Below are 25,830 nucleotides of genomic sequence, written 5' to 3'. Positions count from 1 at the left end.
TATAAACACATATTTACCCACAAAACAGAGATAAAGCACAAGCCTGCGGGATAACTGGAGGAGTTATCTTACAGTTGAGACTTTCTGCAACCTGCAGATTTTGCCGTGTCCAGGGCACAAGTTTTTCAGGGCTCCTGGGCACCCCCGCGACCGTCATCTCACTTCCCCGGCAGCTTCCTCGTCCCGACCGCAGTGTTCCCAGCGCGGCTCCTTTAAGCCGAGCTACGCGCATGCGCACTGACTGCGGACCTGGGCGAACCCGGGGTTTCGTTTCTGCTGACTCCAGTGTCCCGAGAGGCGCCGCTTCTTCCGCTTTCTCGTCAGGCTCCTGCAGCCCCAGGCATGAACCAAGGTTTCTGAACTACTGGGCGGGAGCCAACGTCTCTTCTTTCTCCTGCTCCAGCGGAGGCTTTGTCGCTGCGGGCTGGGCCCCAGGGTGCCCCCCATGGCGGGGCCGCGGGTGGAGGTCGATGGCAGCATCATGGAAGGGGTGAGTGCAGAGCGAAGCGGCCGGGGCTGCAGCCTAACTAAGGAGGGGAGCTCTCACCACCGGTGTGCTTACTTCTCTTCTCCCCGTACCCCAACCTTTGCAGGGCGGCCAGATCCTGAGAGTCTCTACGGCCTTGAGCTGTCTCCTAGGCCTCCCCTTGCGGGTGCACAAGATCCGAGCCGGCCGGAGCACGCCAGGCCTGAGGTAAATCTGGCTGGAGGGGGAGTTGGGCCGTGAAGCTGGGGGATCGGGGGGTCGGGCTGCCGGGCTGGGGCATCGGGAGTCTGAGTGGGGTAACCCAGAAGGTCTCAGACGCAGGTATGGGCGATCCAGGGCGGGGACACTCTGCCTGGGCGGTGGCCTGGGTTGTAAAGTCTTGAAAGCCTGGAGGGGTGAGTTTAGAAATGGTCTCGAGTTTTCTCTGTTTGACTAAATAGTGTCATTTGCTGAAGAGCTAGCTTTTAAAATGTTTTCCCACCTCACCGGGCATTCCAAATATCCGAATAGCACGTATGAGCTGGCAAGATAGATAGGGCAGAAATGCTTGTGAGGCCAGAGGACACCCTGTTTTATAACCAGTGCATTCTGGTTCTGCTGTCAGTTTTAGAATCATAAAACAGGAAAGAATCCTGAGATGTGTTATCCCAGCTTTCATTCATACCTCCAGAGAGCTGTTATGACCAGAATTATCTGTTGTGGAGAGGGAAACACCTTGACATTTGACCTTATTTCTTCTGTCTGGGTAGCTGGGCATGCCACTAGTTGAGCTTCAGGTACATGCACCTGCTAGAAGAGGACCCAGGTTTGAAGCCACGCTGATTGTTTTGTATGTATTCTGTATTTATTACATTTTAATAAATCAGCGGTCTCAGTCTTTTGTCTACAGTTTTGAAATTACCAAAAGGCAATTACTGATATATGTTAATGTTAATTGCCTTTGTCATAGTTGTTTGCAGCCCTCCAGTTCACCAACAGGGGAATCCAATTCATTAGGCTGTAGGTGTTGTATTAGTTTGCCAGGGCTGCCATAACAAAATGCCACACACGGAGTGGAGCTTAAACAACAGAAATTTATTTCCTCACAGTTCTGGAGGCTGGAAGTCCAAGATCAAGGTCCTGACAAGGTTGGTTTCCTCTGAGAGCCATGAGAAAAGGATCTGCTCCAGGCCTGTCTTTTTGCCTCTTCACATGGTGGTTCCTCTGTGCACCTTGCCCCTAGCGTCTCTGTATGTTCTAGTTTTTTTTTTTTTTTATAAGGACACCAGTAAGATTGTATGGTGGCCTCATTTTAACTTAATTATCTCTTTAAAGGCTCTATCTCCAAATATAGTCACATTCTGAGATACGGAGGGTTACAGTCTCAGCATGTTAATTTAGGGGGAACATAGTTCAGCCCATACAGGCACCATAGATTGTTCAGTCAAGTGCAAGCGAGACTGGTGGCACTGAAATAACTATTAGTTTTCTTCTTTAGCACACTTCTAATTTGCAGCAATATATCAGGGTATGTATTTATAGTCAGGAATAACTGGTCTGCAAGGAAGCGTTAAAATGATACATACTAGCAGGTAGTCTAGGTTCATAAAAACCCAAAAGGAAGCTGACACTGAAGATGTGGCACTTACTGTGGTTAGACCTTGCTGTTTTCTTGCCATTGCAGTTTTATAAATTTGTCATAAAATGTGGGGATGTAGGCAGTCTGAATGCACACGTTTTGATGCAGTATTATGACCTGAAGGCCTCAACATTTATCTGGACTGGAAATGATTCGAGATTTGTGTGATGGGCAACTGGAGGGGGCAGAAATTGGCTCAACAGAAATAACCTTTACACCAGAGAAGATCAAAGGTGGAATCCACACAGCAGATACCAAGACAGCAGGGTATGTATCACTTAACATTCCATTTAAGTAACCTGGGTTTAAGTCCAGGTTTTGCCACTTTCTGGGCAAGTTGCTTAATGTCTATGAGCTTGTTTCCCTACTTTTATGTTTTATTTTTTTGAGACAAGGTATCCCTCTTGCCCAGGCGGGGGTGCAGTGGTGCAATCACTGCTCACTGTAAGCTGTAACTCCTGGGCCCAACAGGTCCTCCCACCTCAGCCTCCTGCGTGGCTGGGACCATAGGCACACAGCACCATGCCCAGCTAATTTTTGTATTTTTTAAAGAGACAAGGTTTCGCCATGTTTTTCAGCTGGTCTCGAATTCCTAAGCTCAGGCAATCCACCCACGTTGGCCTCCCAAAGTTTTGGGATTATAAGTGTGAGCCACCACACCTGTCCAATAAATATTCATTGAATTAATGAAATTCATTATTACTGATAGAGGCTTCCCAGTTCAATACTTAAGCATCATTGTGTAAGTGAGTTAAATAAAGATCTGTCTTTTGATAGCTAAGAGGCTATGTCGAATTCCCTTTCAAACTACTTATGAATATGATTGCTTTCACTTAACTTTGGAGAAGGGAGATAATGGCTCATTTAGAAAACAACCAGGCCAGGTGCGGTGGCTCACACCTGTAGTCCCAGCACTTTGGGAGGACAAGGTGGGTGGATCGCTTGAGCTCACAAATTTGAGACCAGCCTGGGCAACATGGCAAAACCCCGTCATATATATATATATATATATTTATATATATAAATAAAAATTAGCTGGGCATGGTGGTACATGCCGGTAGTCCCATCTACTTGAGAAGCTGAGGCTTGAGCCTTGGAGGTGGAAGGTGCAGTGAACCGAGATTGTGCCGCTGCACTCCAGCCTGGGTGATGGAAGGAGCCCCTGTCTCAAAAAAAGAAAAGATAATGACCAAATATTTCACTTTATGAAATTCATCATGTTACATAACTATTTCTTGTGATTTCTCACATTATTTGACTATAAGGACCAAACAGGCAAGTAAAGCAAGGATTACTTCACTAAAACTTCCCATGTGAAATATTTAGCTATCAGTCTTTTTTTTTTTTTGGTCTCCCAGGCTGGAGTGCAGTGGCATGATCATGGCTCACTGTAGCCTTGACCTCTTGGGCTCAGGCGATCCTCCTAAAGTGCTGAGACTACAGGCGTGCACCACAATGCCTGGTTAATTTTTAAATTTTTTGTAGAGATGGAGTCTCACTATGTTGCCCAGATTGGTTTTGAACTCCTGGGCTCGAGTGATCATCCCACCTCTGTCTCCCAAAGTGCTGGGATACAGGCATGAGCCACCACGCCCGGCCAAGCTGTGAGTGTTTGTTATTATTAAAATTAATAATTATTAAAATATTTTATTATGCTTTAAGTTCTGGATACATGTGCAGAATGTGCAGGTTTGTCACATATGTACACATGTGCCATAGTGGTTTGCTGCACCCATCAACTGGTCATCTAGGTTTTAAGCCCTGCATGCATTAGGTATTTGTCCTAGTGCTCTCCCTCCCCTTGCCACCTGCCCCCCGACAAGCCCTGGTGTGTGATGTTCCCCTCCCTGTGCCCATGTGTTCTCATTGTTCAACTGCCACTTATGAGTGAGAACATGCAGCGTTTGCTTTTCTGTTCCTATGTTAGTTTACTGAGAATGATGGTTTCCAGCTTCATCCATGTCCCTGCAAAGGACATGAACTCATTCTCTTTTATGGCTGCGTAAAATATTATTCTATCATATCATGAACTCCACAATGACAGGAACTATATCTTTATACCTGGAACAGTACCTTGTTATATAGTAACTAATCATATCCAGACCTTGTCTATTTTGAAAGCATTTTCATAAACTGCTAGTTTCAAGAATTCTTTTGTAAAACTTTTGAAGAAGGTTTTATTTTTAATTTTTTTTTGTTTTTTACTTTTTTGTAATATAAAGAAAAGTATCAGAACTTAGCCAAGGTCACACAGCTAATGTGTTTAGTTGAAGATTCAGACCCAGGTTTGGTTATCATTTAAAGCTATTTTTCTATGGTGAAATACTGTTTTTCTTTAAAATTCAGGATTTTACTATTCAGACACTAAAATGTTTTTTAACTAGAAACTCAATGGCATATACCTGCCTTCACAGTTGTCTGTGCTTTAGTTGGTAGTGATGAACAAGAATATAGCTTATTTAAGAGTTTGAAAAGAAAATGCAGAAAAGAAAATGAAAATAAGCCCCTTCTGCCTTCTCCTTAGGAGTGTGTGCCTCTTGATGCAGGTCTCAATGCCGTGTGTTCTCTTTGCTGCTTCTCCATCAGAACTTCATTTGAAAGGTGGAACTAATGCTGAAATGGCACCACAGATCGATTATACAGAGATGGTAAGGGCTTTTGTTGTTGACAAACTAAGATGATCTCATACATGCTTCTGAGTCTCCATTCTCTAAATATATCCTGAGTGTTTTTTTGTGACTTTCTTGTTTATCTCTTCATGGTGTCTTTTCTTTCTTTCTTTCTTTCTTTTTTTTTGAGACAGTGCTGTTGCCAAGGCTGGAGTACAGTTGCATGATCACAGCTCACTGCATACTCAACCTCCTGAGCTCAAGCAATCCTCCTGTCTTGGCCTCCTGAGTAGCTGGGACTACAGGCACACACCCAGCCAATTTTTAAAAATTTTTTGTAGAGTCAATGCCTCACTATGTTGCCTAGGCTTGTCTTGAACTCCTGAGCTCTAAGGATCCTCCCACCTCAGCCTCCCAAATGTGTCTATTGCAGTAGGGGGTGGGGAATTATGTTTACTTTAAGTTTGTTGTTATATCTTGGAATAGTGTTTATAGTGAATTAAAAAAAAAAAACTCAAGTGTAGGGCCCGGTGTGGTGGCTCACACCTATAATCCTAGCACTCTGGGAGGCTGAGGTAGGCAGATCACTTGAGCTTAGAAGTTCAAGACCAGCCTGGGCAACATGGTGAAATCCCATCTCTACAAAAAAAAATAAATAAATAAAAAACAAAAAACACTACACACAGAAAAATTAGCCAGGCATGGTGGTGCACACCTGTCCAAGCTACTCAGGAGGCTGAGGTGGGAGGATCACTTGAGCCTGGGAGGTTGAGTTTGCAGTGAGCTATGTTGGCACTCCATCCTGGGTGATAAAGCAAGATGCTGTCTTTAAAAAAACAAAAAACACCTCGAGTGTGATATAAATTATATCAGTTGTGATGTGTTATTTTATAAATACAAGGATTATGATTTGGAGGGAAACTCAAACTTTTTTTTTCTATTAAGCCCCTTCCATTCTAGGATCAAACATTTAAAAAATGATTTAAAAAATACTGGCATGCTCATATAACTAGTGGGAGAGAAAAGTGGTATAATCTTTTTTTCTTCCAGATTTATTAAAGTGTAATTTTTTCAATTGAATCCACCCTTTTTAACATGCAGTTCTGTGATTTTTGACAGTGACATGATTCACAGTTATGAACCATCTACCACAATCAAGACATAGAATAGTTCCGTTACTCTGAAAAATTCCCTTATACGTTTTTGTAATCAGTCCTGAACCTCAGACCCTGGCAACTGCTGATCTGTTTTCTGTCATAGTTTTGCCTTTTGTTCAGAATGTCATATAAGGGATAATACTGTACGTAGGCTTTGAGTCTGGGTTTTTTGCTCTCCATAATACATTTGAGATTCATCCATGTTGCTTGTATCTGCAATGAAAACTTGAGTTGTGTTCTCGTATATGGATGTACCAGTTTGCATATCCATTCATCTATTGAAGGGCATTTGGGTGTTTCCAGATTTTGGCAATTATAAATTAAGTTACTGTTAACATTCATATACAAGTTTTTGTGTGATTGTACATTTTCATTTCTCTTGGGAAAATACTTGCTGGGTTGTTATAATAAGCAAATGTCTAACTTTATAATACATAGCCAGGTTATTTTAGCTTCCAAAGTGGCTACATTTTGCATTATTACCAGTACTATATGAGAGTTCCAGCTGAAGTGGGCACAGTGGTGTGTGCCTATAGTCCCAGCTATTTAATACTTGGTAGGGTGAGGTGGGAGGATCTCTTGAGCTTAAGCTGGAGTCTAGCCTGGGTAACATAGCGAGACCCCATCTCTAAAATAAAAATAAATATCAAATAGAGGGTTCCAGCTGTTCTGTATCCATCCTAGCACTTGATATTTTCAGGTTTTTATTTGTTAAGCTTTTTCTGCCTTTAAAAAAAAACACAAAACAAGGTTAATAACGTGTATACCTCCTGGATACATAGGAGACAACCCAGAGAAATAAGTAAATCTCTAGAGTAGATCTCAAAGAGTTGCCTTAGACATCAGGCTTAAACACCATCTTTCTCTGAAATATTGCCATTCTAATAGATGGTATAATCTTTTTAAAGTCAGTTCGATGGGATGTATAATAAAAATTAATCTCTCCTCACCTAGTAATTTAACTTCAAGGAAACTCCTCTAATTCAATATTGCAAAGTTCAGCTAAAGATAAATGTTAAAGGTATTTGAACAGAGCATTATATACTGTAATTATCATTATATAAGATATATCATTATCTAATAATGAAAACTTGGAGAACCGTTAAGTCAATTAGGCTAGGATGCCATGGAGTCATTCAGATTTTGTTTAGGAATAATTTTATGATGTCAGGAAAATGCTTATGTTTATAATGTTAAAGCATTGTCTGTGGAATGAGATTTCAACTGTACAAAAAATTGAGATGACAGAATGGAATGCTCTTCACCAATACCCCCTCATTTCTTAAATGTACTATATTGAGATGCGTGAGGAAGTATTGGCCTTTGGAGTAGAATAACCACTGATATCAAATATCCTAAGTTCCAATTTTTTTCGTTAGATAGACTTGCACAGCTCTGATTAAATAAATGTCAAACTTTTAAATTTAGCTACATATCAGTTTTTTTATTTGAAAAAGATGGAACCAGCCTACATATTCTTATAACACTGTTTACCTATAGCACCCAGTTACTAGCCAGCAAAGCGCTTTTGTTTAATAAATACACTTGTTAAATTAGTGAATATTGCTGATTAACCTAATGATAAAAACTGATTTTTTCAGGTCTTCAAGCCAATTGTTGAAAAATTTGGTTTCATATTTAATTGTGACATTAAAACAAGGTAAGTTGCTTGTTTCTTAAATGTTAGGATCTATTACTTACGCTAGAAGTAGTGGAAAAGTTAGACCCTTAGAGAACTGTCTTTCTCTTAATACCCACTTAATACATTGCATCTCTTGTAAGAAGTAATTGTACTTTGTGGCTTAAAAATAATGAATAGCAGGAGCATGGGGACTTGAGAGCAGCTACACATCATGGTTATTTATTTCTAGGGAAAATATTTTCAAGGGAATTTTCACACTGAGGTACCCTCATATCTAGTGATATTTCATGCCCCAGCACAGCTTAAGTGCTCACTGTGTGTAGACAACTGGACTAGACACTAAGGGGTCATAAAAGGAATCCTCTTCCACAATGTGATCAGAATTGTTTTCCTAAGAAACACATTGGGCATTCAGGTTATTTCTCTTTAAGGCTTCCCTTCTGCCACACAATCACTAGGCCATATTTCTTGGTGTGGCATTTAAGTGCTTTGAAGTCTTGCCCTAACTTTTCTAACTTCTTCGTCCCTCTCCTCCTTTCAACGTGTTATGTATTCTAACAATATGTTTGCTTGTTATTCCTTAAATATGCTTTGTGCCTTTGGACTTTTGTGTCTTTGTTCATGTTATTCTTCCCCTGCTCTCCCAAAAGTTAGAAATCCTATGTTTTTTTCAACGTGAAACTTATAATTCTTTATGAACTGTGATTGTGCCTCAATCAGAATTCATATTTGCACCTATGTTGTAGCCTTTCTTATAGCCTGACCTGTATTCTAGTAGACAGTGTGTGGAGCCATCTCCCTACCAGATGGTGAGCTCTTTGAGGGGAGGAGTACTGTCTTCTCACCGTCTGCTGTAAAATAAATGACACCAATTAATTGAATTAAAACTTTTTAAGTGTTTTGCTACTTAAATACTCATCATATATTTATTTGAGGACCTACCATGTGCCAGACATTGTTTTAGGCGCAGGAAAATAGCAGGAACAATATAGGTAAGTCTAGCCCTCAAGGCGCTTATATTCTACAACAGCCCTGTCAAATAGAACTTTCTGCATTGGGGTATATGTTCCATATCTGTGCTGTCCAATATGGTAGTCACTAGCCAAATGTGACTATTGAGCACTTAAAATGTGGCTAGTGCAGCTGGGGAGCTGATTTTTAAATTTTATTTAATTTTAATAGTTTCACATATCTCAAGGCTACCACATTGTATAGTACAGACAAAATTTTGTTTTTTAATGTGTAAAATTTTACAAAATACAGACCTAAAATATTTAGACTTTTCCATGGATTACATGTTTGGATATCATTGACATGTCATTTTATTGTAATATAGAGCTTTGTTTTTGTCATGCAATCAGTTTATGTGGGCATTTGTTATACTTTTCATAGGGGATATTACCCAAAAGGGGGTGGTGAAGTGATTGTTCGAATGTCACCAGTTAAACAATTGAACCCTATAAATTTAACTGACCGTGGCTGTGTGACTAAGATATATGGAAGAGCTTTCGTTGCTGGTGTTTTGCCATTTAAAGTAAGTTGTTTAGATGTTCTTAGAAATAAAATATATATGTGTCTTGATAAGTATTATGTCAACTAAATTTTGAAATTATTGAGAGAACTTAACATTTTTTTAAGGAAAGAAATAATGTCCTTTGTGGCAATATGGCTGCAGCTGGAGGCCATTATCCTAAGCAAATTAATGTAGGAACAGAAAACCAAATACCACATGTTCTCATAAGTGGAAGCTACGCATTGAAAACACATGGACATAAAGATGGGAACACTGGGGACTGCTAATGGGAGGAGGGTGGAAGGGGGCTGAGGGTTGAAACACTATCAGGTACTGTGTTCACTACCTAGGTGATGGGATCATTCATATACCAGATCTCAACGACATGTAATTTACCCATGTAACAAACCTGCACATGTACCTCCTGAACCTAAAATAAAAGATGAAATATATATATTAATGGATACATTAATTAACAAAAATAAAATTAATTTGCATAAGCATATTTAAAAATTCAGTGCTCTCTTGAAAATCAAGTTATTAAATAATGCATGTAAAAGCTACCAATTATTTTATGTGTCTTTGAAGTCTTGAAAACAATTTTCCAAATAGTAATTGTTTTATTCTATTTTTCTGTCTTGCTAAAATAGGTAGCAAAAGATATGGCAGCGGCAGCAGTTAGATGCATCAGAAAGGAGATCCGGGATTTGTATGTTAACATCCAGCCTGTTCAAGAACCTAAAGACCAAGCGTTTGGCAATGGAAATGGAATAATGTGAGACAATACTTTTTCCTACACATTAGTTGAGAACCCTAAAATAGTTATCTAATTAAATTAAAGATTTTTAGGGTTTCTTGCTTAAGTTTATAGTTTTAAGAAGTATTTATTTATTTATTTATTTATTTATTGATTGATTGAGGTAGAGTCTCGCTCTGTTGTCCAGGCTGGAGTGCCGTGGTGTGATCTTGGCTCACTGCAAGCTCCGCCTCCTGGGTTCATGCCATTCTTCTGCCTGAGCCTCTTGAGTAGCTGGGACTACAGGCGCCCACCACCACGCCCAGCTAATTTTTTGTATTTTTAGTAGAGACAGGGTTTCACTGTGTTAGCCAGGGTGGTCTTGATCTCCTGACCTCATGATCCGCCTGCCTCGGCCTCCCAAAGTGCTGGGATTACAGGCATGAGCCACTGCGCCCAGCCTCAGTTTATATTTTTAAGGACATTCCTACCTAAAACACCAGTATGATAAATTAAGACAATTATTCTGAAATTTTTCTGAGGATGGCTTGCCTTTTGTTACCTTGTAAGATCCCTTTCCCTTATATAGTGAACTTAAACGTTTAATCAGAAGTTAGGCTTTAAAGCTAGTCCTATGAGAATATTTCCAGTTGCATAAAATACGTCAAATGTGAAATCAATTCACAAATAAATATAGCAAAGAGCTTTTTAAAACCAGACTAGAGGCCAGGCGCGGTGGCTTACGCCTGTAATCCCAGCACTTTGGGAGGCTGAGGCGGGCAGATCACAAGGTCAAGAGATCAAGATCATCCTGGCCAACATGGTGAAACCCCGTCTCTACTAAAAATACAAAAATTAGCTGGGCGTGGTGGTGCACACCTGTAGTCCCAGCTACTTGGGAGGCTGAGGCAGGAGAATCACTTGAACCTGGGAGGCGGAGGTTGCAGTGAGCTGAGATCACACCACTGCACTCCAGCCTGGCGACAAAGTGAGACTCCATCTCAAAAAAAACCAGACTAGAACTATTACGTTAATTCAGTTAGGAGTTATAGATTTAAGTATTAGTACAAATTCTTTAACTGATGTTTTTGAAGTATAAAAGTACCATTTGTGGATATTTAAGTTCCAAATCCTCTCATTCAGAATTTCCATTAAAAGGTTTAAAGTAAATGCTTGCTCTACTTATGATAACAATATCTAAAAACCGTAGAACAATACCAAAGTCTCTGCATAACGACCTTTTTATTTAAGATAATTCTGAAACACTTTATAGTACTGTATGCCTGTGAAATGGTACCACTTAGTGCTAATGACATGTTAACTTGTTGGGGGGCATGGTAGACATTTCTTAACCTGTGAATTAGAATCTGGTGTGACTTCTGGTCAAGTGGTAAAGGATACTACTGGTCTGATTAAGATAGACAATGTTAATCATACCACTCTATATGAAGAATTTTTACTTTTGCAATTTGTTGCCCAGATTTAGTTCTGCCTATTTAATAGTCATTGTTCTCTTTTGTTGTATTTGCATAAATTTAGAACATTTATAGCAAAGGTAGTAATAACTTTTTTTCTTGCATAGAATTATTGCTGAGACCTCCACTGGCTGTTTGTTTGCTGGATCATCGCTTGGTAAACGAGGTAAGATAAATGAAGGGGGTCCATAGTTCCCAATGCTACTGCAGAATTCTTTAATCCATCAGGATTGGAATGTTATAGAATGATGGATGAAAGTTTAAAAGGATGTAGTTAATTGATTCTCTTTTAGAGTCAATTACACTTTCAGACTTTCAGTCTTTCTCCCACCTTTATACTTTGGAAAATTTCAAACCTATGGAAAAGTTGAATGACTAGTTCAACTAGTCATCCATACAACCTTCTCTTAGATTCACTAGTTATGAACATTTAGTTTGTTGTGTATATTTCTGAGCCATTTCAATATAAGTTGCAGGTGCCATGTCTCACCCCTGAATACTGCAGCATATATGTCCAAAGAGCCATAACTACATAATTATAATACCATTTTTACACCTGAAGAATTTGTTTTATTCTGACACACCAGATAGCTTCATACATAATGAATTGTTTCCAAAATATTATTTAGAGCGATGTGGAATTTTTTTTTTTTGGGGGGGGGGCACATAGCATTTGTTTCTCAAGTCTCTTTAGTCCCTCTTTTAATACAGAATCCTCCCATTACCTTTTTTGTTGTTGTTCATTTCATGATACTGACATTTTTAAGAGTCCAGGCCATTTTCTCACAGAGTTTCCCACAATTTAAATTTGTCTGATTGTCTCATGATATATTCAGATTAAACATTTTTATTAAGAATACTACATAGGTGATTTTGTGTACATTCCACTGTATCACGGCAGGGGGCACATGATGTTAGTTTCTCCTTTATTGGTGAGGTTGAGTGTGATCACTTGGTTAAGGAGGTGTGTCCTGCAGATCTGTCTGCCGTGAAAGTTCCTTTTACCTTTATAATTAACTAGTGATCCAAGAAAATATTTTGAGGCCATCTGGTTATCCTGCACCCATAACAGCTTTCATCCAGTGGTTTTAACATCTATTGATGATTCTTCTCTGCATCAGTTATTACATTGGTGATTTCAGAATTTTGAATGTTTTTGTGAAAGGGAAATTTGTTTAAGGTTTGGTATATTAGAGAGAGAAGATACATACATGCATGTGTTTGTTAATATTTAAAGTTACTTTTACCAATCAGGCAACTTTTAGGTGAACTTCTAGTTGTTTGCGTGGTCATTGATTGCTTTATTCCTACTTTGTAGCATCTTTAAAAATGCTTACCAAGCTGGGCACAGTGGTACACAACTGTAATCCTAGCACTTTGGGAGGCTGAGGTGGGAGGATCACTGAGACCAGAAGTTCAAGACTATCCTGGGCAATGTAGTGAGACTTTGTCTTTGCAAAATAAATAAACAAATAAAAATGTTTACCCTAGCTATGCTGTTAAGCCATGCTATTACTACTGAATACAAAAAAAATTAGGAATTCTTCAGTTTGCTCAGTTGGTAAATCTAGAACTAGTTGGGCATCAAATCTGATCAAGAGAATAAATAAAATCACCATTTCCAGTTGAACTCACATAAATGAATTCTGTCTAAAACTGTGCTATTCAAAATGTGGTTGGCAGACAGGCAAACTTGTCAGCATCAGCTGGGAGTTTGTTAGAAATACAGATTTTGGGACCTACCTCAGACGTATTGAATTAGAATCTGTGGGAGTGGGGCCCAGGAATCCATTTTAACAAACTTTCCAGGTACTTTTAATGTATACTGAAGTTTGAGAAATAGTGATCTAAAATATGTATTTGGCATATACTAATTACATATTAGGTGCAGTGAGGAATCAGTGTGGATATTGAGCCACTGCATGCACTATCTACAACAGTCTTTAGAAGCAAAGAGAATACAAATATAAAATGGAGACTAGGAGCAGACATATTACAAGTAATAAGTACTTAGCAGGCATTGGGAGAAGTGTGAGTTTGTTTGTATTACTGGTTACCAAATGTGCCAGGTACTGTGTACTAGGGATTCAAAAGTGACAGCTATGATTCCTGCCTCCTGGGTTATTCTGGCAGAGAAACAGACCAGTTCTATGATAGTGGTATCCCCAGGGTACCACAGGAATACAGGGGAAGCAAAGTGAATCCTTCTGGGGACTGATTGACACCAAATCTGCCTTCTGCCATTTAATGGTCCTCCAGTGGGTTCTGTGGGTAAATAGAAGTTAGCTGGATAGAAAAGTGACAGCTAAGGAGGAAGGACAAAGAAATTTGACATACAAAAGTATTCTGGGTGAGGTGGCATGCAGCTTTAGTCCAAGCTACTCGGGAGGCTGAAGCAGGATGATTGCTTGAGCCAGGAGTTTGACAACAGCCTGGCCAACATGGCAAGATCCCATCTCTTAAAATTTTTTTTTTTAATTAGCCCCATATGGTGGCTCACACCTATAGTCCCAGCTGCTCAGGAGGCTGAAGCGGGAGGATTGCTTGATCCTAAGATGTTCAAGGCTGCAATGAGCTATGATTGCACCACTGCATTCCAGCCTGGGTGACACAGTGAGACCTTGTCACCAAAAAAATAGTGTTCTGTGTTTGAGCAAGCAACTGCAAGTGGATAATAGATCTGGGTAAGGGAATGGAGAGAGATGACAACAGAAAGATCGACAGGCCGGATTCTGAAAGGCTATAGGTTATATCTAGGAATTTACATTTCATCCTGAAATATAGAGCATTTAATGAGGGATGTGATATGAGAGTTTTTGAAAGATAATTCAGAGAAGTAGAAGAAAGCCATATTAGAGGCAGGAAGATAAGAGTTTATTACAATTCAGGTCAGAATGGTAAGGGCCTGTGCCAAGGAATGCTGGGCTAGAGAGGTGAATACTGATAAAAGGGTATTTGCAAAGGTGAATGGACAATATTTGCTGGCCAGTTGGGTATGGGAAGTGAGGAAGGCAGTGTAAAGTATGACCTTCTAGATGTCTGGCTTAGGTAACTGGATATATTTACCTCTTGTGAATATACGGGGTAGAGTTAGTTTGCCAGGGTAGATGATAATTTTAGATATGCTGCGTTGAGATTGATTGTAAAGGGATCATTACTTTATCAGTAATACATGGAATTTTTTTACCAGGCCTGAAAAAAATTTTCTAATGTTCTGTCAGCATTTTTTTCTAACTTTGTCACATGAAACAACTTGTACTTTAAAGTAGTTTTTGGATAAAACACTTGTAGAGTACACAGTACTTATTTTTAGACTTAGGGTGTTAGGAGAGAATAGAGGAGAGAGCAACATGCCTGCCGAGATTGACTGACTCCTTGTTTCCTATCATGCACATCAGTCAAATGAGATGTTAGCAAATGCAAAAGTAACTTGTGGTCTTCTCAATCCAGCTTGTCTATATGTTAAGGATCTCAGAGAGAATGTCATGACCTCTATTATCCAGATCCCCTTTCATTTCTGATTTAAATTAACTAGAAAATTACTGGATTTAGGGGCTGGGTGTGGTGGCTTATGCCTGTAATCCCAGCACTTTGGGACGCCAAGGTGAGCAGATCACTTGAGCCCAAGTGTTCAAGACCAATCTGGGCAACATGGCGAAACCCTGTCTCTACAAAAAATACAAAAATTACTTGAGCATGGTGGCATGTGCTTGTAGTCCCAGCTACTCTAAATGCTGAGGCAGGAGGCGGGAGGATCACTTGAGCCCAGGAGGTGTAGGTTGCAGTGAGCTGAGATCACACCACTGCACTCCAGCCTAGGTGATAGAGCAAGACCCTGTCTCAAAAAAATAAAACAAAACTACCAGACCTTGAATCCTAATTTCTTAGGGTTATCACCAGAAGGAACATTGGCTGCTTGTCAATACCACCATAGGTGGTAGAGGCAGGAAGTTGTAACTAGGGATGTCTTTATCATTGTCTCAGTTACTAAAACCATTTTGATCTTAGTTTCCTTATATGTTGAGCAAGAAGATTAGCCTGGAGAATCTCCAAAATCCTTCTAACTATAACATTCTTCAATTTTATTTTAAAACGGTGAGATTTTGTTTTGTCTGAGAAAATCTCGCTGTTTTAGACTGAGGCAGTGTGTTATGATAGAGAGCACTAAACAGAGAGTGAGAAGACCTAAATTTTAGTCCCATGTCCTGTCATTATCATGCATAGTGACTCTGGGCTTTCCTTATCTGAAAAATGATATTGGACCGTGATTGTGATCTATGTTTAAGGATCCCTTCCAACTTTAAGTGATTGCATTATAGACAGAATGTGTTTTGTCTTTCCATTGTTGCGTATCTGTGTGATCTTTCATTACTCTTATCTTACAGTTAGTTATATTCTTTACTATGGGAGCAAAATAATCTGCTGAAATGAATTGTGCCTCTGGTTAATCAATCTTTATTTCCTTTGTGTAGTAATTGCCTCACTTATAGCAAGCACCTTCCTTCCCTCCCTCAGTGTATGTGGTAATTCAGGGCATCTCTCTGTTTTTGTTTTTGTTTTTTTTTTTTCGAGACGGAATCTTGCTTTGTCGCCCAGGCTAGAGTGCAATGGAGCAATCTCGGCTCACTGCAACCTCCGCCTCCTGGGTTCAAGCAATCCTCCCACCGCAGCCTCCCAAGTAGCTGGGATTACAAGTGTGTGCCACCATGCCGGCTAATTTTTGTATTTTTGGTAGAGACGGGGTTTCACAGTGTTGGCCAGGCTGGTTTTGAACTCCTGACCTCAAGTAATCTGCCTCCCAAAGTGCTGGGATTACAGGCGTGAGCCACCGTGCCGGCCTCATGGCATCTCTCTGATGTCCTAAAACAAGTCCTTGAGACCTTTGTTTAAAAACATCCAAAATGTGAGAAGATTGGCAATTAGTTAGAAAAGCATTAAGATTTCAGAAGAAATTGAGATTTTGCTTTTGGTGTGTATAATACTAATAAGCAAGATTCTCATATTTTGCTTATTATGTTCAGTTGCTACAGACTGCTAGTAATGGCAGTTAGTAATGTAGAACCATTCATGCCGTTACTATCAAGGTGGCTGGGTGGAAAGGAATGTGAATGGCTCTGAGGAATTCTTTGCTACATGGCAGAAAACTTTAGTGTACCTGCTGTTTTCTAGTACTACAAAGCCGGAAGTTCTTTCCTTTTCCTATACATCCTCCATCCCTATTTTAGCTGTTTTTCAAGGACTCACTTAAGTCCTTCATGCTTTATGAAACCTCAAATTATTCTAGAACCTATATAATCTCTTACTTTTCTGAACTCCTGTCGGGTATATAGTTTATATCACAGAGTTAGCACTTAATTATCCTCTAATTTTCTAATATATGTGTATTTTAAATGCCTCCTTAGCAAAGGATCTGGTTTCTATTACTTAGCATGGTAGATAAATAGTGGGTATGCAATACTCCTACAGGTTGAGCATTCCTAATCCAAAAATCTAAAATCTGAAATATTCCAAAATCAGAAGCTTTTCAAGTGGCAATATGCCACAAAACTTTGTTTTATGCACAAAAATCATTTAAAACATTGTATAAGGTTGCCTTCAAGCTATGTGTGTAAGGTATGTATGAACATTAATGAATTTCAGGTTTGTTTATTTATTTATTGAGATGGGAGTCTTACTCTCTTGCCCAGTCTAGAGTGGAGTGGTGCAATCTTGGCTTACTGCAACCTCTGCCTCCTGAGCTCTAGAGAGCTTCCCACCACAGACTCCCGAGTAGCTGGAATTATTAGTGTGTGCCACCATGCCTGGCTATTTTAGTAGAGACAGAGTTTCACCATGTTGGCCAGGCTAGTCTTGAACTCCTGTACTCAAGCTATCTGCCTGCCTCCACCTCCCAAAATGCTGGGATTACAGGCGTGAGCCACCGTGCTTAGCTGAATTTCATGTGTAGACTTGGGTCCCATCCCCAAGCTATCTCATTATGTATATCCAAATATTCCTTTTTTTTTTTTTTTTTTTTAATTTTGAGACAGAATCTCATGTGTCACCCAGGCTGGAGTGCAGTGGCACGATCTCAGCTCACCATAACCTCTGCCTCCCGAGTTCAAGAGATTGTTGTCCCTCAGCCTCCTGAGTAGCTAAAACTACAATCACACACAACCATGCCTGGCTAATTTTTGTATTTTTAGTATTTCACCATGTTGGCCAGTCTGGTCTCGAATTCCTCATCTCAAGTGATCTGCCCGCCTTGGCCTCCCAAAATGCTGGGATTATAGGCATGAGCCACCATGCCTGGCTCAAATATTCCAAAATTTTTTAAAAATCCAAAATCTGAAACCTTCTAGTCCCAAGCATTTCAGATAAGGGTTACTCAACCTGTGTTATTATTAATAGCTTTTTATGTACTAGTCTGGGTAATAGATGCTTTATAAATATTATCTCTAATTTCTATAACAACTTTGCAGCATAGTTATTATCATCTCCATCTTCTAGAAGAGGAAATGGCAGTGGCTAACCAGAAGTCAAGATTCACAAAACATGTTTCAAACCATTTCATTCAGTCACGTAAATACTTGGCCAATTGATAATATAAAGAGGGTAATTTATTATATTATTATGACTACTATAAAGAAAAATAGAGTTTCTGGGCATGATGGCTCATGCCTGGAATTCTAACACTTTGGGAGGCTGAAGCAGGAGGATCACTTGAGTTCAGGAGTTTGAGACCAGTCCAGGCAATGTAGTGAAACCTAGTCGCTAAAAAAAAAAAAAAAAAAAAAAAAAAAAACAAGAAAAACAAAGAAAAATAGAGTTAAAATTCTACAATTTCCACTTTGGGGAAAATTTTATCATATATAATCAAGTAAATTTGCAAATATAAAATAGAAACAAAACTAACCACATTTTCATTTTTCATAAGACGTTTTCATTTGCAGCCAAGAATTTTTTAGTTGAGAGTAAATACCTTAAAATAATAATGTGGCATTCTACTACTTGTGACAGACTTACTTTGTATTCAGTGTTGTACCAAAGATTTGGAATATGTATGGAGAGATAGGGAATAGGGCAAGAGGGTAAATATTCTGACTTATATTTAAAATAAGCGAATACCTGTTCAAATCTTAGAGGAAATAAAACTCTAAAATATTTTATCTGATAATGTTATATGCTCTTTTTTTACATAAAATGTAATTTCCTGACTTTAAAAAAATTCTTTAATTTTTTTTTTTTTTTTTGGCAGAGTCTTGCTCTGTCACCCAGGATGGAGTACAGTGGCACAATCTCAGCTCACTGCAACCTCCACCTCCCAGGTTCAAGTGATTCTCTTGCCTCAGCCTCCTGAGCAGCTGGGATTACAGGCATGCACGACCATGCCCAGCTAAGTTTTCTATTTTTAGTAGAGATGGGGTTTTGCCATTTTGGCCAGGCTGGCCTCAAACTCCTGACCTCAAGTGATCCATCCGCCTCAGCCTCCCAAAGCACTGGGATTACAGGCGTGAGCCACCGCACTGGGCCAAATTCTTTAATTCTGATGGAATTACCTGCAGACTAATTGTAACACGCATGCTTTTCTGGGATTTGGGAGGGGAATTTGTTTGTTTGGTAGATGGCGTCTAGCTATGTTGCCCAGGCCAGCCTTGAATTCCTGGCCTCAAGCAATTCTTACACCTTAGCTTCTCAAAGTCCTGGGATTACAGGCATGAGCCACCATGCCTGGCTGCAAGTTTTAATTTTTGAAATTGAGGCATAGCATTATAGGGTCATAACTTAACTTATAAACTGGCTTTATAAATTAGTACATTTTAAATAGGACTAATGAAGCCTATATTTTCCTCCACTAGTATATTTAAAGGTATAAGACTTGTGTATCCCAAACACTCAGAATATTAAATAACTAAAGATCTTATTCTAAAAGGTGCATTGAGTGGGTTTTTGAGGCCTAAACATTGTATACCAGTGCTAATTGGGATATACCAAACTTTTTGTCTCTTAGTAATTAGTTTTGTTTTGTTTTGTTTTAATGTTGTGCTTATCTTAAGGTGTAAATGCAGACAAAGTTGGAATTGAAGCTGCCGAAATGCTATTAGCAAATCTTAGACATGGTGGTACTGTGGATGAGTATCTGCAAGACCAGGTAATGACACATTTAGGTTAAAAACCCTCTAACCTGTTAGATTTGAATATGTGGTAGATTGAATATCAATTTAAATAATTGACTTTCAGACACTAATTAGCAAGTCCTACTTCAATAATTTTAAAAAATATTCTGGGATTTGCATTCCTCAAATTTCAGCCCTCATTTTACTTTACCTGTCTATAGTGTTTTGCGCAATTGACCACTCCTTCCTTTTTGAAGTATTTTCTTTCCTTGGTTTCTGAAATACTGTTATCTTCCTATCTCACTGGCCATACATTCTGGTCTCCTTTGCTAGTTTATTATGGTTTTCATCTTCTCAACAACAATTTTTTTTTTTTCGGTGGAGACAGAGTCTTGCTATGTTGCCCAGGCTGGTCTCGAACTCCTGGTTTCAAGTGATCCTCCTGCTTCAGCTTCCTGAGTAGCTAGGCCTACAGGCACATGCTGTCATGCCTACCTAATTTAAAACTTTTTTTTTGTTTTAATTTTTATAGAGACGAGGTCTCAGTATGTTGACCAGGCTAATCCTAAACTCTGGCACCCAAGTGATCCTCCCACTTTGGCCTCCCAGAGTTTTGAGATTAAGGGCCATGAGCCACTGTGCCTGGCCAACTTCTAAATTTTGATGAGCCCCTGGACTTTGGCTTATACTTGTTTTCTTTTTCTGTAGTTGCTCCCTCTCTTAGTTTGTCCAGTCTCATGGCTTAAGTACCGTCTTTATGCTGACAACTCCCAAATTTATATCCGAAGCCCAGGCCTTTCTCTTTAACTCCTTGCTCATAATATCCCCTATGCCTGTCAACACCTCCACTTGGACGTGTCACAGACCTCTCAAACTTAGCACGTTGCATGGCGCGGTGGCTCAAGCCTGTAATCCCAGCACTTTGGGAGGCCGAGGTGGGCAGATCACGAGGTCAAGAGATCGAGACCATCCTGGCTAACACGGTGAAACCCCGTCTCTACTGAAAAAATACAAAAAATTAGCCGGGCGTGGTGGCGGGTGCCTGTAGTCGTAGCTACTCGGGAGGCTGAGGCAGGAGAATGGCGTGAACCTGGGAGGCGGAGTTTTGCAGTGAGCCGAGAATGTGCCACTGCACTCCAGCCTGGGCGGCAGAGCAAGATTCCGTCTCAAAAAAAAAAAACAAAAACGAAAAACAAAAAAAACTTAGCACGTTCACTCACAGTGAGAAGTGATACTGAATATTTCCAAATATCGTTTTTATGGTCTGTTATAGATTTTCCTTTCTACCATACTTTTGTCTCTTTAGTCCCAAATCAGTAGTGTCCACATTTAGAAATATAGTCCTCAAGATTTCTTGACCTGTTTCTTAAGACAGTTTCTGTTATTTCTAGTCTCTTCCTCCTTGCCCAGGTCTACTTTAAACTCCCAGTAAAGTCCCAGTATTAGTCTGTCTATTCAGCTGTTAAAATGTAATTTAAGAGAGTAGAATAAACATCATATTATATATACCAACTTGTAGAGATAGTTGGTCTAAGTACATTACTGTTCTGTATTTTACTTGTAAATATTAATTTAGAAAATTGTATGTTGAGAGCTGCTACCAAGCCTTTTTGTACTACTCACAGACTTAGGGTAACATAGGTTTTCTGTCATCTTCTGAGTATGTCTGGAAACCTAAAGAAATAGAAATTCTGTTTTAGCAATTTTTATTTCTAGTAGTATTTTTATTATGGGCAGCAGTGGAATTATAACGCCAAATATTAATAAATGTGTGAGGTTTTTCTTTGTTCTTTTTTAAATAGCTGATTGTTTTCATGGCATTAGCCAATGGAGTTTCCAGAATAAAAACAGGACCAGTTACACTCCATACGCAAACCGCGATACATTTTGCTGAGCAAATAGCAAAGGTGAGTATTCTATCAGAAAGGGAAATTGATATTTTGATTTTTATTTTAGCCAATTTTGGGTTAAATTTTAATAGGAAACTTAATAGTAATCATAATTGCTATCACTGTTTCCTGTGTGACAGGCACTGAGCTAATTTAGCAATTTATCTAAACTGTCTACTCAGCATAACTATTGTAGGTGGCTATTTATTATTATTCCCATTATAAATATGAGTAAAGTGAGGCAGAGAGATTCATTAAATTGTTCAAGGCCACATGGATTTTTAGTGGCAGAGCTGAGCTTTGAGCAAACCTGGGAAAGCATAATTCAAAACCCATGTTATAATCACTGTGTGGTACTGCCTTACAGAGTAAGTAAAGATGTTTTGTTGTGAACTATGATATCAAATCACAAGGGATTCATAGTTGGCTATAAAAAAAATTTATATAAAATTTTAGACATTTTATTTTCTTGATTCTATTGGTAAAATAGAATATTTGTTGAAACTAATATTCACTGTCCTCTGAAATTTAGTAGAGTTGACGTACAGTTTTTAATGAAGAAGGATTTATCATTATATGAGCTCATATTCATACCTTTCCTACAGGATTCTTTTTTTTTTTTTTTGAGACAGGGTCTCACACTGTTGCCCAGGCTGGAGTGCAATGGCATGATCTCGGCTCACTGCAACTTCTGCCTCCCAGGCTCAAGTGATTCTCCTGCCTTAGCCTCCCAAGTAGCTGGGATTACAGGCACATGCCACCACACCTGGCTAATTTTTCTAATTTTTGTAGAGATGGGGTTTTGCCATGTTGCTTAGGCTGGTCTCAAACTTCGTAGCTCAGGTGATCTGTCCACCTTGGCCTCCCAAAGTGTTGTGATTATAGGTGTGAGCCACTGTGCCTGGCCTGGATTGTTAATTTAAAGAAACAATAGGTATATTTAATCATGAAACTAATGTAATTTCTTTATAGGAAATAGAGGGGAAAAGCCTTCTCATAATTTCCCCTTGCCGGTAAAACCACTGTTGACATTTAGGTGTTTTCCTCTTCTCCTAAATCGTTTCTCTTTGCATTTTTTGCAGTTAATGCATACAACTTCATTTCTTGCTTATTTCAGTAACATGTAGCATATTTCCCATTTTGCTTATTCTTTATAAAGTAATTTTATAAAGAAATATAAAATTTGTAACAATTTTATAAGGGAAGTTGCTAATCTTAAGCATTTTTATTATTATTATTTTTGAGACAGGGTCTCACACTGTTGCCCAGGCTGGATTGCAGTGGCACAAACCTCCTGGGCTCTCAAATGATCCTCCCACCGCAGCCTCCCAAGTAGCTGGGGCTACGGGAGTGTGCCACCACACCTGGCTAATTTTTTGATGTTTTGTAGAGATGGAGTCTTGCCACATTCCCAGGCTGGTCTTGAACTCCTGGGCTCAAGCAGTCCTCTGACCTCAATCTCCCAAAGCGCTAGGATTACAGGTGTGAGCCAGCATGCCCAGCCCTAGTCTTAAGCATTTTTTAAAGTGACAAAAGTAACATATATTAATTTAAAAAATTAATCATTACAGAAGTGTCCCATACACAAAACCACTGTTGCTGCCCTACTCCTATTTGTATGATGATCCTTTTTCTTTTCTTTTTTTTTTCCTTAAGATAGAGTCTTGCTCTGTTAACCCAGGTTGGAGTGCAGTGGCACGGTCTTGGCTCACAGCAACCTCTGCCTCCCAGGTTCAAGCGATTCTCATGCCTCAGCCTCCAGAGTAGCTGGGATTACAGGCGTGTGCCACCATGTCCAGCTAATTTTTGTACTTTTTAGCAGAGACAGGGTTTCACTGTGTTAGCTAGGCTGGTCTCAAACTCCTGGCCTTATGCGATCTGCCTGCCTTGGCCTCCTAAAGTGCAGGGATTACAGGCGTGAGCCACCGCGCCTGGCCTTTCTTTTTTTTTTTTTTCTTTTAAGAGACAGGGGCTTGCTCTGTTGCCCAGGCTGGATTACAATGGCAGTATCATAGCTCACAGTAGCCCCGAACTCCTGGGCTCCAGTGATCCTTTCACCTCAGCCTATCAAGTAGCTAGGACTGCAGCTGTGCACCACCACACCCTGCTAATTTTTTTTTTTTTTTTTGAGAGACGGGATCTCCCTGTGTTGCCCAGGCTGGTCCTGAACTCCTGGGCTCAAGTGATCCTCCCACCTCAGCTTCCCAAATGCCGTGATTACAGCTGTGAGCTACTGTGCCCAGTTTGATTCTTAATTATGTATACTTTTAATTGTTATTAAGAAACATAGATAAGTTTTTGTTAAATTGTAGGAAAGACTGATGGGAATTAAAGGCAAATTGTATTTGATGTCAAGAGTGTTAACTCTATTTTTTTTGTTACTCTAATTATGCTGTATTTATAACTATTACTTGTCTGTCTCTCCTTATAGATTGATCTCCTTAATAGCAGAGATCAGGTTTTATTCATTATATTCTTTACTTTTCACAGTACTTTACATATAGTAGATGCTTACTTGTTATTTGAAATGTATACATAACGGAAAGTGCTATGAACCTGTGTATAGCTTGTATCTTGGTCAGCTTTGTTGTGTATAACTGGGTGACTTGGGGCAAGTTTCTTATCTTTCTTTGTCTCAATGCAAATAGTTATCTGTAAAATCAGACTTAAGCTAGATAGGCCTGCTATGCTCCTTTCAGGTCTACATATTTGTAGTTTTAGGTAGGTTTATGTATAGGCTAGAAATGATTTTCATAGCTGCTACGTGTGTTTCATATTTACATAATGCTTGTAATTTGAAAAATATATAAACGCATGCATATATTACTAATTAATTAATATGGTTATCTAGCTCAGAATTCAGCATTTATTCATTCAACAGTAATTTCAAGTGTCCACTCTGTGTCAGTACATTACCATGTAATGCTGAAAGTGAAAGAATTTTAAAACATTACTATTCATTCAGTAAGGCCCCCAAGTGATGGTTTTCAAATTGTGCTTCCAAGAATCCTAAGATTTTAGGCATATTTGAAATCCTTTTGCCACAAACTTAACCTATTTAATTGTTTTGATTTTTTTTTTTAAGACGTTGATGGGAGTTTTGAGGAGTCTTCCTGTGTTGCCCAGGCCAGCCTCCTGAACTGAACTCAAATGATCCTTCCACCTCAGAATAGCTGGGATTATAGGTGTGCACCACTGCACCTGGCTAGTTGTTTCGATTCTAAATTTAGTTTTGTTAAAATGAATCACATTTGCTTTAAAAATAATGATGTTTTCAAAATACAGTGATATAGGCCAGGCACAATGACTCATGCCTGTAATCCCAGCGCTTTAGGAAGCTGACGCAGGAGGATCACTTCAGCCTAGGAGTTTGAGCCTGGGCAACAAAGTGAGACCCCGCCTATACAACAGAATTAAAAATTAGCCAGGCATGGTGGCATGTGCCTGTGGTCCCAGCTACACTGGAGGCTGAGGCAGGAGGATCCCTTGAACCCAGGAAGTTGAGGCTGCAGTGAGCCGTGTTCATGCCACTGCACTGCAGCCTGGGTGACAGAGCAAGACTCTGTCTCAAAAACAGAACAAAAACAAAAGCAAAATACAATGATACAGGTAAAATATTTCAAAGCCAACTTTAGTTACTAAGTGAAAAATGTGATATTAAGCCCAGTACATTAAAGATGAAGGAAGATGTTAATCACCACCACCACCCCTCCTCCCCACATACCTTCTCTGAATTGGATCTTTTGAACGATATATTTAGGGAACTAAATTAGCAAGAAAAAATGTAAAGAAATTAAAGGGTAATTTGTGACTTGACAAGATAAAAGTAGAAATGTTTCAGAAAAATTTTAGGGCATAGGGAATACAGTTGCGTTAAAATTACCATTTGAGGTTTCAAAATTGTTATTTGCCTAAGCTGTACATCTGAGCTTTCTGATTTAGTGTGCGTGGAAGGGGCCCAGGCATATATATTTGGACAAAACTCACAGGTATGTATACCTCTGAAGAAGAACCATGGTTGTACAATGAAATGTGTTATCTTGAGGCTATTAAGTTTCTTTCTCATCAATCATTTGATCTTTGTGTCTCTGTAGGTTTTTCAATAAAATGGGCTTGACATTAACTCTCTGCCTACATAAGTTGGAGTTGTGGGCTCTTTCCTCCATATCTCTTCGTATTACTTATATACTCCTCTTCTGATTTCAGGCTAAATTTATTGTGAAGAAATCAGAAGATGAAGAAGATGCCGCTAAAGATACTTATATTATTGAATGCCAAGGAATTGGGATGACAAATCCAAATCTATAGAGTATTTGCCTCTTAAATGATACCTCATTGATATATTGCACTATTTCATAAATACTATAAAATAATGACTAGGAAGTAACTTATTAAAGGCTATGACTTAAATTTGAAGATGAAGTACAGTGTTCTAGGTTTGCTGAGAAGGCTTCATTAAATTAATCTCACTTTGAATATCTCCTGAGAGATGGACAATGAAATATCAGTCGGTGGATATGTGTGATAGCTGATTTCAATATTGGTGGATATGTGTGATAGCTGATTTCAATATTGAAGTATTGAAATAAAATATTCTTTACACCTGAA

General features: G+C 39.2%; 2 protein-coding genes and 1 non-coding gene across 6 annotated transcripts in view; 2 read left to right on the top strand and 1 right to left on the bottom strand.

Annotated features, from left to right (window-relative positions):
- The window catches only part of DBT (dihydrolipoamide branched chain transacylase E2), an 83,550-nt gene extending 83,307 nt beyond the window's left edge, over positions 1-243 (bottom strand). The window contains exon 1 of the mRNA XM_063780695.1: positions 73-243. The gene's annotated coding sequence lies outside the window, so the exon portion shown is untranslated. The remainder of the gene's footprint in view (positions 1-72) is intronic.
- Positions 220-25,830, top strand: RTCA (RNA 3'-terminal phosphate cyclase). 4 transcript variants are annotated; one of them, XM_063816521.1, is made up of 12 exons: positions 252-490; positions 594-694; positions 1,576-1,614; positions 2,229-2,372; positions 4,630-4,753; positions 7,473-7,531; positions 8,906-9,047; positions 9,677-9,801; positions 11,345-11,403; positions 19,274-19,368; positions 21,136-21,240; positions 25,429-25,830. In XM_063816521.1, exons 1-12 carry the CDS (start codon positions 446-448, stop codon positions 25,528-25,530), a joined length of 1,140 nt encoding a protein of 379 aa, XP_063672591.1. In that variant the 5' UTR covers positions 252-445; the 3' UTR covers positions 25,531-25,830. The 4 variants fall into 4 exon arrangements, with proteins under 4 accessions (XP_001160984.3, XP_016778737.2, XP_009424469.2 ...); XM_001160984.7 differs by lacking the exon at positions 1,576-1,614 and having other exon boundaries at positions 220-490; XM_016923248.4 differs by lacking the exon at positions 1,576-1,614 and having other exon boundaries at positions 227-490; positions 2,151-2,372.
- MIR553 (microRNA mir-553) lies at positions 15,313-15,379 on the top strand. Its single transcript, NR_035903.1, has one exon. It is a non-coding gene; the product is annotated as a microRNA mir-553 (primary transcript).

The sequence above is a fragment of the Pan troglodytes genome, chromosome 1 (genome assembly GCF_028858775.2).
Source record: "Pan troglodytes isolate AG18354 chromosome 1, NHGRI_mPanTro3-v2.0_pri, whole genome shotgun sequence".
Classification (NCBI taxonomy): domain Eukaryota; kingdom Metazoa; phylum Chordata; class Mammalia; order Primates; family Hominidae; genus Pan; species Pan troglodytes.
Note: the sequence above shows the minus strand (reverse complement) of the source record. Positions and strands in the feature narration are given on the sequence as shown.

What these genes read in the sequence shown, in the direction of transcription:
- RTCA (XM_063816521.1), top strand. Translation starts at nt 446, where the DNA reads ATGGCGGGGCCGCGGGTGGAGGTCGATGGCAGCATCATGGAAGGG. An exon ending in CTGGTGTTTTGCCATTTAAA is followed by an intron (nt 9,048 to 9,676) that starts GTAAGTTGTTTA and finishes TTGCTAAAATAG; the next exon opens with GTAGCAAAAGATATGGCAGC. An exon ending in GGCAATGGAAATGGAATAAT is followed by an intron (nt 9,802 to 11,344) that starts GTGAGACAATAC and finishes TTTCTTGCATAG; the next exon opens with AATTATTGCTGAGACCTCCA.